The sequence below is a fragment of the Periplaneta americana genome, chromosome 9, assembly GCF_040183065.1.
Source record: "Periplaneta americana isolate PAMFEO1 chromosome 9, P.americana_PAMFEO1_priV1, whole genome shotgun sequence".
NCBI classification, from domain to species: Eukaryota; Metazoa; Arthropoda; class Insecta; order Blattodea; family Blattidae; genus Periplaneta; species Periplaneta americana.
Window position 1 is genome coordinate 73,924,872 of NC_091125.1, and position 17,733 is coordinate 73,942,604.

Genomic DNA, 17,733 nt, shown 5'->3' on the forward strand with positions numbered 1-17,733 from the left:
TATGTAGATAAATATAAATAAATGTAAAAGAAGTGTTATAAAATATAACTTGTTTTTATGGTTATTCTATGGTAAGTCATAAAGACTGATATTTTAAAGTTTGATACAATTATGTATTGGATTTGATGTTCATGAGTTCAAACCGAACTAAGGGCTATGAATGTTTAAAGACGATAAATTCTTAACATGACTTTTTTTCAGAAGAGAAATAAAGCTGTTGGGCTCTGTCATAGATTTATGTCGCATAAAAGAATTCTGTCTCTGATAGAGGGCTCTAGGCAAAATGTGATGGTCATTTTTCACCCATGTTGAATTTTAACACAGCATATACACTGCAGTTGAAGATGTCATTAAATAAAATACTGCTGCTGCTGCTTTTTTTCCTTTTCTGAGGACCCAAAGGGTTGCACTGCAGCCTGAGGCTTATTGTGCGACTTCCTTATTGTTTGATGATTATTGAAGTCCTTAGGATCACATTCTTGTAAGTACATAATTCCCTGCTTGGTGCCATCTTATCGATTTAGCTATGGCATCCAGGTCTAATGGAGCCTCCCTGTTGTCGGTAGCCTCCTCAGATCGGTGGTTTTTATTCACAAATCACATAATATGTCATGCTGCATCCTATATTGGCCTAATGATCTTAGCACCACAGATATTGCGATCCACCATGGCACCATTTCACAGTGGGTAAAATTACGAATCTGGCTGGACAAAAGTATTTTTCTTCATCATCAAAAAAACCATGATTTATTCCATGTATATTATTCACAAGTAACTGTTCCTCAGTTCACTATACTAGAAACGCATCTCAGCCCCCAATCTGAGGTGTGAGGGTAAGTCAATAAATAAGTCGCAAAACAGGATAGGTACAATAGTACTATGGTAACTGCCTGAAATTTATTTCACTTTTCAACATATTCACCCTTCACTTATCTCATCATTCAGACACTTATCTCATCTCTTTACAAGTCTTTGAAAGCCAGCACCAAAGAAGTCTTTTGGCTGCTGTTGCAGCCAACGAGTGATCTCTTGGGCTACAGCATTATAATTTTCAAAATGGCGGCCACCTAATTAATTTTTTAGGGGCCCGAACAGATGAAAATCACTTGGGGGCAAAGTCAGGACTGTACAGTGGCTGTTCCAAGCGTTCCCAATGAAATGTTCGCAACAGTTCCTGCATTTGTCTGGCTGTGTGCGAGTGGGCATTGTCATCCAGAAGAATCACACCCGCTGCCAGGAGTCCAGATCATTTGTGGGAAATGGTCTGTCACAGTTCCTGCAGAGTTATGCAGTATGACGGGGCATTCATAGTCTGACCATGAGGCTGAAATTTCAGCAGCATCACGCCTTGCATGTCCCAAAACACGATCACCATAACCTTGTGGCTGATGAAATCATCTTGAACTCTTTTTTAGATGGGAAGGCAGGATATTTCCATTCCATGGAGGATCATTTGGATTCCAGTTGAAAGTGGTGAACCCACAACTCATCCCCTGTAACAATCTGCTGTATGAAGTCCTCTCCTTTCTCACTGTACTGATTGAGGTGCTACAAGGACAGGCCCATCCTGTTCATTTCGTGTTCCACAGACAACTGGCAGGGGGACTCACTGTGCACAAATTTTTACGAAACTTCAGCTGCTTAAGTATGTTATAAGCAGATCCATGTGAACAACGTACAGCACGTGCTTATGTAGTCGATCGTCTTTACGAATGATATGTTCCAGATGCTGCACTGTGGCTTCAGTTGACATCTCCACAAGACGACCAGGCCATTCCCAATCTCTGACGCTTCGCCGCCCCTTGTTAAACTCCTGGATTCAATTGAACACAGCTTTTCATGATAGACAGTTCTCAACATACACGGGACGCATTTCGTGATGCACTTCTGTAGACAGTCCTTTGGCCTATAAAAAATGCACAACCGCGCACTGTTCTTGTGTACACTCATGCAGCACACTTGCCATCTTGCACTGGCTGCCACTGACAGACCATGGGCTGCAGGATGCTCTAAAGCCTCTACTGTCTAGCATACATATGCTGCTATCTGTTGGAAAAATATGCGCACGGAATTTAAAATTGTATTCGGTAAACCAATGTTTGTGACTTACCTTCGCATTTCTGCATGCGTTGTTTACACTATCTCGCAAAGTCATTTAGCGGGTTGATGTCTGTAGTTGTATTTATGTCATCTGAATGTTTATTATAGTATTTTGATATAGAGCATGTAGCTGAAGCAGTTTCAGTAATTATTTACAATAGATACACAATAATTTTAATAACAATACTTCTATAAGAAACTTAACGATTATTTCACATTTAATCATTTTTACGAGACTTTTAACATACTGCGTCACGTCACGTCCCATCACGTCACGATCTGAATTGTGCTAAAATATTGTGCAAGATCTCTAGTTTACAGCAACTATCGAATTATTTGTACATTCTTTCAACATACTTAGTTACGGTATTTTGTATTTTAAAGGTTGGTGAGCAAACAGTTATCATATGGTTACAATTATTTGAAGAACTGGACTCAAAGATTCTGGAAAAAGAAATGCTTACATGAAAATAAAAATAGGAATACAGAAATGTTCTGAAGATGTAGAATCAATCTTCTTAATGTATCCAGCTGTTTGCTGACAACATAAGTCCACTGTAGTCTATTCAGTTGTTGTTGTCAGCCCTCTCGTGGGTACTCACCTTGTCGTGGTGAAGGGGCTTAAACTTGTTGTTTAAGCTAACAAGTAACAAAGAGGTACCCACATAAGCTGCATTAACACCAACCCAGTCCCACTATATTTTTTACTGCTTCTGATTCATGGAGTCCCTCAGTGTAAAATTCTCAGGAGGTAAAATAGTCCCTCAATCGGATCTCTGGGTAGGGATTGCACTGAGAGATGCCAAGAATTGTACTAAAGTACTTATTTGGAACACCAAAAGTCACACTGTCCAGTCAATCAGAGCCAAGTTTAATATTGAAGATGTAGAAAAATGCTTAGAAAATTAATCTAAAGGATTTTGTAATTAATTTTAGCCGTCAGTGGAAACAGATTCATAGGAGTAAAAAAATAATTTGTATTAAGTATTCTCATTAATTGAAAACAAAAATAAATACATTTTCTAAATCATTATATGATTCGAGTCTGGCTAGAAAAACAGCAGCTGTATCTACCTTATCTCTAGGAAGACTCAGGAAGCTATTTCACGAAAGTAGTAGTAGACCTAAAAGAAGGGAAAATCAACCTCTTGTCTCTGCACACTCGCAACAGAACTAAGCCAGTTAAATTTGTTGTTTCAAAAGGAAACTACCGAAATGGCGAGAAGGGAAGTTAGTATAATTGAAAGGCGCGCGTGTGTGTGTGTGTGCGCGTTTTTTTTTTTTTTTTATTCTTCTCCCAAGAAAATCTGTGAGACAGGAGGAAAGCTATTAATTTTGTCTAAAACCATCCCCTATAATGGAGTACTTCCACACAAACGCAATGAGAACTTGTACACAAAAAATTTATGGTACCTATAACTTCTGTAAAGTTCCATGAAAATCTGTTACATAGGAGAAAAGTTATTAAGTTTCCCTAAAATCACCCCTTCTAAAGGGGTAGTTCCTCTAATACAATCGTAATGAGAGTTTTGTACACAAACAGTATATGCTCCCTGTAACTTCTGTATAAATTTTCATTAAAATCTTATAGATAAGAGGAAGGTAATTAATTTTACCTGCGACTGTGAAGGGGTAGTTCTTATACAAACATAATGGGAGTTTATACATAAAAAGTGTATGCTACCTGTAAGTTCTGTACAAAGTTTTCATGAAAACCTATTTGGTAGGAGAAAAGTTATTAATTTTGTTTAAAACCATCATAAAGGGGTAGTTCCTATTTCATAAACGTGATGCTACCTGTAACTCCTGTGTAAAATTTCATCAAAACCTGTTAGATAGAATGTAAGTTATTAATTTTGTCCCGCTAGATTTGTGTTTTGACCCACTGTGCATCTGTCTAAGAGAGCTACACAGAATTACCAGATTCCTGGTTTGTTGTCTGCTGTGGAAGCACCGTCGACTCCCTGGAATCATATACAGCTCCCTCAGACAGATGACACCAGTAGGTGAATCATGGTGGATCTCCTGGTTGACCTGAAACTATTGTAGATGATGCATGAAGTTGAAATTAATGAAGGCGAAATGAGTCTGAGATCCAGTGCCGAAAGCTACTCAGCAACTCTGCTTCAAGTGGTTGAGGAGAAAAACTTATAATAAAAATATGTCTTAATAAGCCTCTTGATTATCCCTCAGAACTGTTGTATTCTGAATTTAAAGTATTTAATAAAGCCGGTCAAATACACATTCAGTCTCTTGGATCTTCCTCCCCAAGCTTCCCATTCTCATTGCTTCCACGACGGCACTGTGTGGAATAGAGGGGAGTTGGATGGGAATGCTAAGAACTGTGCAGGAGTTCCATTGTCTCTCATTTCATGTGAGCAGCAAAGAACAGTCTTCATAAGTAAAATAATGTGTACAATGGCTGCAAAAGCTAAAGAGAGTGTATTGAATAAACTAGCTAATGGAACTTACGTTCTACTAGAGAGACCAGGTGTAAGTCGGGGTAGCAGTAGCTGGGAGAACTTCAGGGTAAGGATTTTATGAATCCTTGGTGCTTAAATTGTAGCATAGAAATTACGGAAATTAAGTTATTGACTTTGACTAATTTTGTTGAAATAATATTCCTCTTGTAATCATGAGATTTTGTATTATTTTGAGTGCTAAAAGCCACGGAGATATTTCACTTACAGAATACACTGTAATTTATATACAATATTTTTTAACGATTTCAGTTGATAGTTGAATAGGACACAAATGCTCCTGTTGGCTAATGTTCCATGCCAAAGAGAGGGTTGCAACACAGTGCTTATTTATAACGGTAGCACTTTGGAAATGTTGAGACATAAATGTAAAGAAAACAGGCACTCATCAAGGAATGAAGTTTCCAAGGCTGATAGGATGGCGGTTAGAGACAAATATGTGTCTATGTGTTCTACAGTTCTCCATCCCTTCAATATTGTCACCGGTGAGGGGTTCATTAATCTGTCACAAGAATTAATTAATACATGTGCCAAATATGAACAGGTCAGTGCTAAAGAAAAGATGTTTTGCCTTCCCCAAGGACTGTATGTCGACATATCCAAAATTTGGCTGACCAAGTCATAGATGAAATGATTCCTAAAGTAAAGGAAGCTATTAATAGAGATCAGTGTGCAATGATATACAATCCATTACCTGACAATCACATCGTCCTATATAGAGGAGTGTGAAGATAAATGTGAGTTAAGGAAGAACTTATTCCTCATGATAAAATTCCCAGAGATCACTAAAACTGGTGTAAACATTCTCACGGAAATATATGAGCAAATGGCGGAGCTAGGTATTACTCCCACACACTTACAAAACGTTACTTTTGTGACAGACCAGGGATCTAATATCAAGAAAGCTCTGTAAAATCACAAAAGATGTCCCTCTATTATGCATTGCATTAATATAGCATTAAACCACACACACTGAATGAAAAGTTCTTAAGTGATGAGATGCCTGATGTGTTTCATTCCATCCAGACTACATGTAAAATCAGTGGCTTTATGAAATGCTCTGCTTTAGTCAATAGACTGTATGTCAGGATTTAGCAGACGGAATAGATTCAAATAGCCAAATAGATGCAGTGATTATTGACTTTAAACGCGCATTCGATGTAGTCCCACATGACATACTGTTGGTTAAACTACAATCAAAGGGGGTTGACTTCAGAGTACTCCAGTGGATCAAGGAATTTTTAACTTGTCGCACTCAGAGAGTATGGGTGGAAGAGGAATTATCAAGCCCAATAGAAATTACTTCCGGGGTCCCGCAGGGGAGTGTCTTGGGGCCCCTTGTATTCCTTGCCTTTGAAAATGATCTGCCAGTTAACATCTTGTCCAGGGTTCGATTATTCACGGATGACTGTATCGTATATAGGGAAATAAAAATTCATGAAGATACTACTCTTCTTCAGAATGACCTCAATAGAATAAACGATCTTCAATGGCCAACAAAATGAAAATAAATTCTCTAAAGAGCAAAGCCATTAGCTTTACAAGAAAAAGAAATAAAATAATCACATCGTATATGTTAGGGGGTGAAACCATTCTGGAAGTTAACAAATGTAAATACTTAGGAATAACATTTAGCAGCGATCTCAGGTGGGGGGAACACGTTACTGACACAGCGGGAAAGGCATGGAGGGCGTTACACTTTGTGATGAGGGTACTAAGGAAAGGCTCTGATAAATCCAAAGAGATTGCATATAAATCACTAGTTCGTCCAGTAATGGAATATGGTGCTGCATGTTGGGATCCTTACAGATTAGAACATATAAAGACACTGGAAAAGATTCAAAAACAGGCTCTCAAATGTTGTCGTAATAATTCACCATTAAAATGGGACACACTCATGGACCGGAGAACGCGAATTCGATTATGCGCAATGTTCAAAACATACAGAGGTGAGCCTTAAAAAATAGGTTGCAGCCGCCAAATTACTCTTCAAGAAACGACTACTCATAGAAATTGAGGGAAAGAAGACAGAGGACAGACACTGGAAAGTTTTCTTTTCTCATTCGTACTATCAGGGACTGGAATGCTTTACCTGCAGACTTACTAAAGGCTTTACCAATAACCAAAAATGTGTTTAAAAATAGGCTTAAGGACTTTACTAATAGACGGTAGTATATTATACACACTATTTAAAGGGTGTAATTGATATCTTGTTATTTGAAGTGTTCTATCAGTGAGGAAGTGTGTTGTGTCAGTGAAGTGTGTAGTGTCAGTGAAGTCTATTGTGTAAGAGAAGTGTGTTGGTGTCAGTGAAGTGGCTGTGCAAAGTATTTGAACAGTGAAATGGTTAGAAGTGTTAGTGAAATCAGGTAGAATCAATGCAGTGAGTGAGTTGACAGCGAAATAAGTGTAGTGCCGAAAGGTACTTGTGCAGGTATGAACCTGTCACACTTGTGGTTCTTAGTTCGAACTTAGGGTTAAGATACAAATCAGATTTACTTTAAATGTTATTTTAAGTGTCCATGCTTCATTGAATTTAGGATGCTCCTGGTTATTATTATTATTATTATTATTATTATTATTATTACAGTAGAACTTCGATTATCCGTGGTAATGAAGGGATCCGTGGTAATGAAGGGGGTGGACTGAACGGTTGATCGAAAAAATCTGATAATCCGTACTATAAAAATGTTCATAAATCAAGTGCAAAGTACTTACAGTTTCGAAATTTGAAGCTTCTGCCGTACTGCAACCGCTGGCATCTTCATACAACACACTACACTATACAATATTATGCTGTTTATAACTAATAAACACAAAGAAGCACAGTAATATGCAACTAAAAACGCAAGAAAATTGGATTTATTTACACAATCTACAGATTCTCATAACTTCTGTGCTGAGAAGAAGTCTGTTACTTTTCTTTGGACCTTAGATTTATTTAACTTTGTCTTTATGTCCATTCTTAATTTTCTGATGGCAAGAATATCAGGAAATTGAGTATCATCTTCATGCTCCAAAAATTCCAGTAAAGTTTCTGTTGATTGAAGCGCTACTTGTAGTGGCACACGTCTTGTTCTGTCACCTTCCTCTGCTACCTCTTCTTCCTGATCAGAGTCGGAGTTATTTTCCATGTTGTCGCACTGGTTACTAGCAATGGCAACGATATCGTCATCACTTTTTAGTTCATATCCTGGCAACGCAGTATCAACATTGAGCCACTGCTGCATGTTTTCTTCATCCACATCACCAAATTCGTTATTGTGTCAGATCATCTCACAAAGGGATTGCGAACTTATCTGAATGTCGGTTTCTTCATCGTCGGATGCGAGATTTTTACCGATCAACTCTTCAGCATTGTTATTCAGTTTCCTCCATGACCGAATTATGTTCTGACTTGATATCATGCCCCAAGCCTTAGCTGCTAGATATATTGCCTCCTTTATATTGAAGACTTTCTTCCAAAAATCTGTCATTGTCTGTTCTTCTGCAAGCAGTGGACTCAACAGCTCCCTTCTATAATGACGCTTCATTGTAACAATTACCCCCTGATCCATAGGCTGGAGAAGTGACGTGATGTTAGGTGGTAGGAAAAAAGCGAAAAAGTTCCCATTACGAGATTTCAGTTCTGTCTCATTGGGATGGGAGGGAGCATTGTTAATGAAAAGAACCGCTTTTACGGGCAATCCTACAGATTTCAGAAAGGCACTGACCTCAGGCACAAACTTGGAATGAAAGCACGAACTAAAAATGTCACGTGTCATCCATGCCAATTTACTGTGATAATAATCGACGGGAAAATGTTTAATTTCCGTACCTTTGAATGATCGTGGATGTTTTGCCTTGCCTATACACAACAACTTCATTTTATGTTCTCCACTTGCATTTGCGCAACACATTAGCGTCACTCGTTCCTTACTTGACTTGTGTCCGGGAGCAGTCTTTTCTAATGAAGCTGCAAGTGTTTTGCTTGGAAGACATTTCCAGTACAGTCCAGTCTCATCTGCGTTATAAATTTGGCCGGGCACAAACTGGTACCTATCAATAACACGTTTGAATTCATTTTTAACTGTTCTGCAGCATCTGTATCGGCACTAAGTTTTTCTCCCACTAGAGAAAGTTCACGAATTCCATGGCGAGATTTAAACCTTGCCAACCATCCATTCGATGCCGCGAATGGTTGACTTAGACCCAATTTCTCATGAAAAATTTGCGCCTGCTTCATTAAAATTGCCCCACTAATTGGCAGACCTTCAGCTCTCTTTTGTTGGAACCAGCTAGACAGAACTTCATCTAAGGTTTTGAACATGGAATCTTTCATAGTTTTTCGATTTTTTAATCCAGTAATACTGTCTGAAGAAGACGCAAATTGTAGCACTTTATCCTTGTTTTTTTATTAGATCGCGCACAGTTGTTATACCAATCTCGTATTCTGATGCGAGACGAGCCACAGTTTCTCCTTTCCCGAACCGCTCGATTATTTGCACTTTTTTTTTTTTTCGATACTTAACACAATACGTTTTTTTTACGCCCGGAGAATATATTTTGCATAGTAGCTACACGACAGTAGAACAATGACTGAATGATGCATTGGCTGTAATTGTGTGGAAGTTCTCCGGGTCATTCCACTGAAAGCAGGTAGTGGTTATTGTACAAACTGGGAAAAACACCCCCTTCCACAAGTAACTGTGTCTGTTGCGGATAGTGGCAGCATTCCTGCTACATACTATGTAACGGTAAAGCTGGAAATTACCCTTTCTAGTAAAAGTACGTAGTAATGTAATGTACAGTACTTCACATATTTTTCTGCCTACAATAAAAAAAAAACTTGAGAGGTCTGACAGTCGGATAATCCGACGTTCGGTTAATAGGGTGACGGTTAATCAGGGTTCTACTGTATTATTATTATTATTATTATTATTATTATTATTATTATTATTATTATTAGTTACCACTGCCACCGGGTATATACCCATTTGCAGTGTGAATAAATACATACATACACATACATAGACTAGAAAAATCATTGCTTCCTGACATCAAGACCAAGTGAATGGTGTGTACATGTTTCATAAGCAGAGGGATCAGATAAAGTGTATTTTGAAAGATGTAATGAAGGAAATAAAGATGACTTTTTATCACGGACAAATAATGGGAAAAAAAAATAATTAATTTTCTGAAGATTTTCAAAGAGGCCACAGATGACTTGAAAGGTGCAGAAGAACCGACCTTGTCATTTGTTGTGCCATGGGTTTTTAAATTGTTAGATTCCTGCGAAATAGCTGCTGATGATGAGATCATGAGAAAATTAAAGAACAGACAGAAAAGTTCATAGTTCAAAAACTTTTGAGTGAAAATAAAAAAAGAGGAAATTCACCAAAATGTCCGAAAGATCGTAAATAAAGTAAAAGTAGTGGAAGTGAATGAGGATCCCTCGCCCTCAAAGAAATGCCAAAAATAGCGCTCTGGCACATCAAATTACAGAGATGAACTGGAAAAGTACATGAGCATGGATACTAAGATGATTACAAAAATCTTCTGTCTTGTTGGAAGTTACATGCAGGCTCTTTCCCGAAACTTGCTAGATTAGGGAAATAAGTTTTCTGCATTCCTGCAAGCAGTGCTGCAAGTGAAAGGAATTTTAGCAGTGCAGGACTGGTTGTATCGGAGAAATGAAGCTCTATTGATCCTGATCGTGTAAATGATATATTAATTATACATAATAATAAGAAAACCAACTGAATGGATTTGAACAGTGATTTAAAAGTCTGATTGACAGGTAGCTTATAACAATATGTACAATAATATCAATACTAGTATTACTATCTAATAATATATATTTAATATATACACTTCCTTTGCTAATTTGCGTTGTATTGAATAAACTTGTTTGTTCTTACTGCATTGAAAGTGTATAAAGAATTTGTATTAATGTATGTGTGAAGTTTGTTTCAATTGCTGTGACTTTCTATTTATGAATACCTGTAATAATATTATTAATATTCATCACAGCCTATGTATCCATACAACTGTTGAATGTTATATTGTGCCTTACGCTTTGAATATAAGCCTATATATTACATGTAAAAAAATTAATTAATTACGTAGTACTGTAAATAAAATGTTGTATTCCGACAGCACTAAACATGTGTTTAGTATTTACAGCAATTTATGTATTTCAATGTTTTATAGATTTATATTTCAGTAATAATAATAATAGTAATAAAAATAACAATAATAATAATAATACATAATGTTTATTCATAAAAGAAGAAATATTCTTTCACTATTGAGAAACATGTGGCTTTGTACATACAGTAAAGCCTTTCTTGTCACTGCACACTTCAACCTTTCCTACATGACACAAACACTGCATAACTTCGTCCTCCATACTCGCTGTGAGAATGCCGGGATGTCTCATTGTCGAGCTGGTACATGAGATTCTAGTGGCAGCACTCCCTTTCAGCTGCCCTCGCTTATGTGAGCAAGAGGGAGAGGACGGTTTTGACCGCCTTTAGTATTTAATATCCATCAAATCTATAACAATATCTTATTGAATTTCGTACATAACTGTAATTTATTTAATTTGTATTCACATAAATATAAAACTAAAAGATCAGACAGGATATCCTTGACAAACCCTAAATATACTACAACTGTAGCTTATCTGTTGTTTTGGTCAACAATTATCAATTACGCATTTTCTGAAATTGTTTGAGTGGTTCTTTCTAATGACAGCCATATGAATTTCATAAAACACATAGTGACAGAATTATAGCAGTTTATAATCCCGGAATGTTTCTGCAGACACACTGTATAGTAGAGGAGGCAAGACATGTGCTGTGACCTTATCATGTGCCATTTCTATATCACCAATAGGAATGAAAGGGGATGAGATGAACTTCCGTGTCATTAGATTCGTATAATATTAATCATCATGAAACAAATTCTCTTTCTGATAGCTCATTCTTTTCTTTCTTGCACAGCTCACATGCCAGGTCCCTCCTTACGTATACACACAATGGCATATGGGGCTGAAGTGCTTATAAGTTCACTTTACGCTCCTATTATGTATAATCTAACATTAACCATTACATTTCAGAGGATTCGATCGACAGTTGACGAGAAAGAACAAAAGCAGCTATTGATGGATTTGGAGGTTGTTATGAAATCAAATGAATGTCCTTGTATCGTCCAGTTTTATGGTGCCCTGTTCAAGGAGGTATGTGGAAAGAGTAAACTACTACTTTTCGTACATTTTATACATTACAAATTGAACACATTTTTATTGTGTGGCCAACATTGTTGCTTCCTGGTTTAGTACATATTGATATGAAAGTAATTTATTTCCATATTTTAACGTATATAAATAGTATTAGATTTTATTATTTAGATTGAATAATAATGAAGAAATAATAAAACGAAAATTTCTGATCTATTACATATATTCATGATTAATAGTAACAGAGTTTTGTTCCTGCAACCCAGTGGTGATATTCGGCCAGTTTGCACCAGTTCGGACAAACCGGTTGTTAAATTACAGTAGAACTTGGTTATAGCGACCTCGTTTTGTACAACACCTCGCCTATAACGTCAAATATTCTGTGGTCCCAACTAATTCCCCATAAGACATATGCTTTTCTACCTTGCTTAATACGACAAACGTATATGCGTGTACTTCGCATATAACGTCATTTTCAACCTCGGTTTGAAATACAATTTTCTAAGAACCAAAGTATTTTAAGAAATATTTTGCTGAAATCTGGCAAATCCTTTACTGTCCCCTTCTATCATAGACGTCTGGAATGCAGGCAGATTCCTCATCCCATTGTAACCTGCCCAAATTCATGCAGTATTAATGGTACCTGCATGCGGTCAGTTTCGACAGGAAGATTTCACTAAGTGCACGCATTTTAACACAGTATGGCCACTAAAAGAAGTGAGTGACACTTCAGAAGCCATTAGAATTGTGAACATTTCTATGAAGCTAGGAGAAAAACCAGTGAAATTGCAACTGAAATAATGAACATAGAATTTAATGTAGAAAGTATATATTGGGCAAGTAGGAGACAACAGAGTAAAATGACTGATTACTTCACTCCTCAGTAAATAAGTTTGGTGAGTAATGAACGAACTGTTTTAATACAGAATACTGTATTTATAATTGTACTTGTATTTTATTGTGTTCATGGTATGCTTAAAAGTGAATACATAAATCTAAAATAAGCCTAATTATGTTTATTATTTTTCATTTTCCACCTCACTAGACTGATAATATGAATCTCGGTTACTACGACACTCGTTTATAACAACATAATTTTCAAGGTCCCTTGGATGTCGTTATAACCAAGTTCTACTGTAATTCTAGGTAATATTTACAATTAACATGACATAATATATACTGTATATGTTTAACATAGGTACACATGAGAGAACTGGTTCTTAAATGCTTTGAATATCACCACTGCTGCAACCGAGCCTCAATCCTTGATTCCAGTACACAGAACTTGTGGTAGACAGAATAATTGATGTGATGTATGGCAGTAGCAAAGTGTACATGTAACTGCTGTAAGTATAGTTTGTTTTCATAGTGAAACTTAGTTGTACACTTTGCAGTTGTAACATGTGCGAAATACTGTTTATGAGTGTGTGCACAATCAGTATTCTCTATTTTGCTTAAGCAGCAAGCAAAGAAGCCAGTGACAGTTGCGTGTTTATTGAACTCTTGTATGCATACATCGTCTTCAATTATACTGAATGCTGACCCTAAGTTTTTATTTATGTTCGCCATTTCTAGGAATTTTGGTACTTTTCTTTTAAATTGTTATACAACTGTAAGTACACAAAAGACTATACTGTTGGTTGGATATTCTATTTTCTTCCAGTGGAGTGTGGACCAAGAAAGGAGTGGGTGATGAACAATTTTATGAATCTGAAAAATGGATATGAAAATTCAAAGGATCACATTACACCTACAGTGACTCTAATTACCTTTTCTAATTAAATTTTGCAATACCAGAATAGATTTTTTGCTCGAGTAATGCTTTGAAATTAAGTGTATAAACACAATGAACAAGTTAAGAAAAATGAACACATTGAAAGCTGTTCAATTGATGCCACTTGTTTCTTAGCTTCAAAAGAGCTTCCATTTAAAAAAAAACACATTGAAACTCAGGATAGTGATACTCAAGAAAACTATGTAGAACTGTTACATCTAACGTATGAATGCTTATCAAATCATTTAGAAATAGCAACAGTTTTTCAAGATGTTTCAAGTGATATTTAAAATGATCTCATTGATGCTATTGCTAACATTATCTATACAGAACTTGTAAAAAGAGTGGAGAAGACTCCATTTGTTGGAGCTATTATGGATGAGATGACGTTTCTAACTCAACTCTCAACTGTTCTATGGCATGTTTCATCAATTGATGAAGTCCGTGAAAGATTTATGTGAAGATCTGTTGGATTGTATGAATGTATTTAATTGTGAAAATGAGCTTGTAACTTATACATATGACAGTTGTATCATCATGGCTGGACAGCATAATGGTATGGAGAAACTTGTGAAAGATAAATACCCTTCAGCTTTCTTCATACATTGTTATGCTAAACAAATTAAGCTTGATACTAAAGCAATCTTTGAAGTTTGTAAGTGAATGTAAATTATTTTTGCAAATATTTTCTGGTTTTGCGTCTTTTTTTTCTCCAAATCCTGTAAGACAGCCAATGCTTTGGACAATTCGTCAAGCAGTGTTTTACTTCAGTATCCCACATCAAATGGTTGTATAACATTAGCCTAATCGAGCTTGTGTCAAGCCAGAAGACGGAACTTGAAGAATTTGTCAGATTCATGAAAGACACAGTTTAGTATATACAGTTGCGAAGCTCAATACATACTAAATATGCAAACATAGACAGTTGAAATATGCATCCACAGATAGTTGCTAGCCACCAGGATTGCTTCTATTGCCTCATCACAGACTCTTTCCCTAGCAGACCATAAAATGTATTGTAATTTTGATATCGTGTTCTTTTGAAAAATTAACACCTTCCTTCCACTTTTGAAATACGAAATACATAAGGTTTATATATTATTTTCATAAAGTATATATTATATTTTATAAACTCGCCTTCCTGGATCTTTCGGAAGGATAACTCTGACCTCTTTTTCTTAGAATTTATAGTGCAACAAACGTCTCCGTGTCCCAAATTATTGTATTTTAGCCATTTACAGTTATTACAACCGATAACGAACATTTCACAGTTTACACAACTTTTCACAACAAAGCGAAATACGGCACAGTCAATGCCATATCGATCTAGACCAGGCATAATCGGGTTTTATATTTCAATGTATGTAGCTCAGCGAAATATTATAACTTTATTGCGTATCATAGCTAAGTTTTATTTAGTGTAATGTGTCCATAAGTTCCCTTTACTTCTTGTTGTTCTGAAGAATATTTCCAATACACAGGAAAATACTAGTCAACCTATTATTCATAATAACAAAACACTAACAGATAGTAGAGATATAGCAAACGCATTTAATAAACACTTCTCAAACTCTCACAGATTACATCCCAATATCAAAAAAACTGACAAATTTATCAAAAGAGAATTACATAAAAATAATAAAAACAATATTATTAGTACAAAACCTGAAATATTTCATAAAAATTTTACTTCCAAAGAATTAACTCTAGCTATACAAAATTTAAAAACCAAGAAATCTCCTGGCCCCGACAACATTCATTCCGAATTTTTTAAACATCTGGGGGAAAAAGCCAAGCCTGTACTTTTATCCATTTTCAATTTATCATGGAACACCTCAATTCCTGCAGCTTGGAAAAAAGCAATCATTGTACCAATTCACAAAAAAGGGAAACCTGCTCATGATGTTAATAGTTATCGACCAATAGCACTATTAAGCATGACAGCAAAAATCATGGAGTCCATGATCTCCAACAGATTAACTTGGTATTTAGAATCCCAAAATCTTTTATCACCAAGACAAGCCGGTTTTCGACAACTACACTCTACCAATGAACAAGTCATACGCCTCGGCCAAGAAATAAAAGACAGTGTTAACAAGAAAGAAGATACCTTGGCAATATTTATTGACTTTCAGTTAGCATATGACTCTGTTTGGAGAAATAAATTATTACTAAAACTCCAGAAATTAGGTATCTCCAGCAATATGTTCAGATGGATATCAGAATTCCTCAGTCAAAGATTCATTGCCACTAAATTCAATAACTCACTTTCTAGTTACAGACAAACATATCGAGTTCTACCTCAGGGCACTGTCCTCAGCACAACTTTATTCAATATTTATATAAATGACTTACCCTCAATATTAGAGGAATCAAACATGAAAACAGCACTATTTGCAGATGATATAGTTTTGTGGACTTCCGGATCCTACAGACATAGAGACAAAATTCAAAATTCTGCTCTTAAAGCTCTAAATCAACTACATGAATGGAATACATCAAATTTGATGACACTCAATTTAAGCAAAAGTAACTACCAAATATTTTCACTCGGTAAAAAAGAAAGAGAATTCAATATCCTATACAATGGCCAACACCTTCCTAGGACTTATGAATCCAAATATCTTGGAGTTATTTTCGATAGTAAGTTAACATGGAGCAACCATTTGAAATACATTTCTGAAGAAGCTCGTAAAAGATTCTCCCTTCTAAAAAGACTAGCAGGAAAGAAATGGGGATGCTCTAGGAATATTTTGAACACTACATACAAAATGTTTATACAGCCAGTGCTGATGTACTGCGGAGAAATTTTAATTACTTCACCTTTCATAAACGACATAGAATATGTTCAAAACCAAGCTCTCAGACTCATTACTGGTGGAATCAAAACAACGCCAATAGATTCTATGAGATTCCTCACTAATATTAACAGCGCCAAAATGACAATAGAAGAAAAAGCACTGATTCAATATGAAAAACTTATCAGATTACCAGGAAACAATTGGCATTCATACAGTCCTCTTTGTAGATTGAAAACTCAAAAAAGTTTCATATCCATTGTTCAAGAATTAAAACAGAAAATCAGAAGTAAACACTGAAATAATGAAACAATTGTCTTTAGAGACAATTAATATTAGGTACCCTCCACAAAACTGGCTTCATTTATACACCGACGGATCCTTGATCTCCAGAGAACAAGGTGCCAGTGCAGGTTTACGTGCTGTCTCTTCTCACTTTATAGATCTCTTGGATATGGAATAACAAGTTTTGATGGTGAAATCATTGCAATAAGTGAATGTCACAGGAATCTTCTATGCCACATCAATAAATTTAGGAATGCAGTTTATTGTCGGACTCCAAAGCAGCTATTCTATCAATCGTCTCTAAACACACACCTTCATCTCAAACAGCAGAAATAACTAAAATGCTCTCTCAATTATTATCACTCAATAAAAGAGTTGTGTTCCAATGGATACCATCCCATTGTGGAAGCCTGGGAAACGAGAATGCGGATGCTTTAGCAAAGAAGGGCAGCACTGCTACTTACAGACCTGTTACTAAATCTACGTATTACTCTGTGAAGAGATTTATTAAATCTACATACTTAGACTTCAACAAACAAAATTCGATAACTCAATCCCAAGGGAAAAAATGGCACACTCTGCATCAAAATCCACAGTTAATTCCCGATTTACCACGAAAATCGTCTGTAGCTGCATTTAGATTGGCAACAGGCCATGATTGTTTGCATAGAATTGGAATATATCAGTCCCCTAACTGCCCATTGTGCAACTCAAACCAAGAAATGGATTCGGAACACCTCAAAATCTGTGCTTCAGCGGCTAGTCATGATAATATCTTTGAAAAATATTGGAGTGCAAGAGGTCAAATGACTTTATTGTCAAACGCCTGGCATTAGAAAACAACAACAACAACTTCTTGTTGCATAATATGTTGCAGAAATAATTACAAAACTGTGTTATTTTAATGTGAAGAGAATTTTACATGTTAACATAATCTTTTCGCATCAACATTTTAAGTTTAGAATGGAAGCTATTTTGAGGTTTAATAAAAAAGAATTTATATTGTGATTTTAATAAAGCACATCTACCTTCCTTGATAAAGACAGAAAATTGATCATACCACTCTTATGAAAT

At 36.0% G+C, this 17,733-nt stretch overlaps 1 protein-coding gene across 6 annotated transcripts in view; it reads left to right on the plus strand.

Annotated features, from left to right (window-relative positions):
* Mkk4 (MAP kinase kinase 4) overlaps positions 1-17,733 on the plus strand; it is a 280,839-nt gene that overhangs the window by 101,362 nt on the left and 161,744 nt on the right. For 5 of the 6 annotated variants that reach the window (XR_011333901.1, XR_011333900.1, XM_069835063.1 and 2 more), the window contains one exon: positions 11,683-11,802. The exons of the other annotated variant lie outside the window; for it this stretch is intronic. Coding sequence is in view for 3 of the 5 variants with exons in the window: in XM_069835063.1 (XP_069691164.1) it covers positions 11,683-11,802 (120 nt within the window). In the remaining 2 variants the exon portion in view is untranslated. The remainder of the gene's footprint in view (positions 1-11,682; positions 11,803-17,733) is intronic. 6 annotated transcript variants of the gene reach the window in all.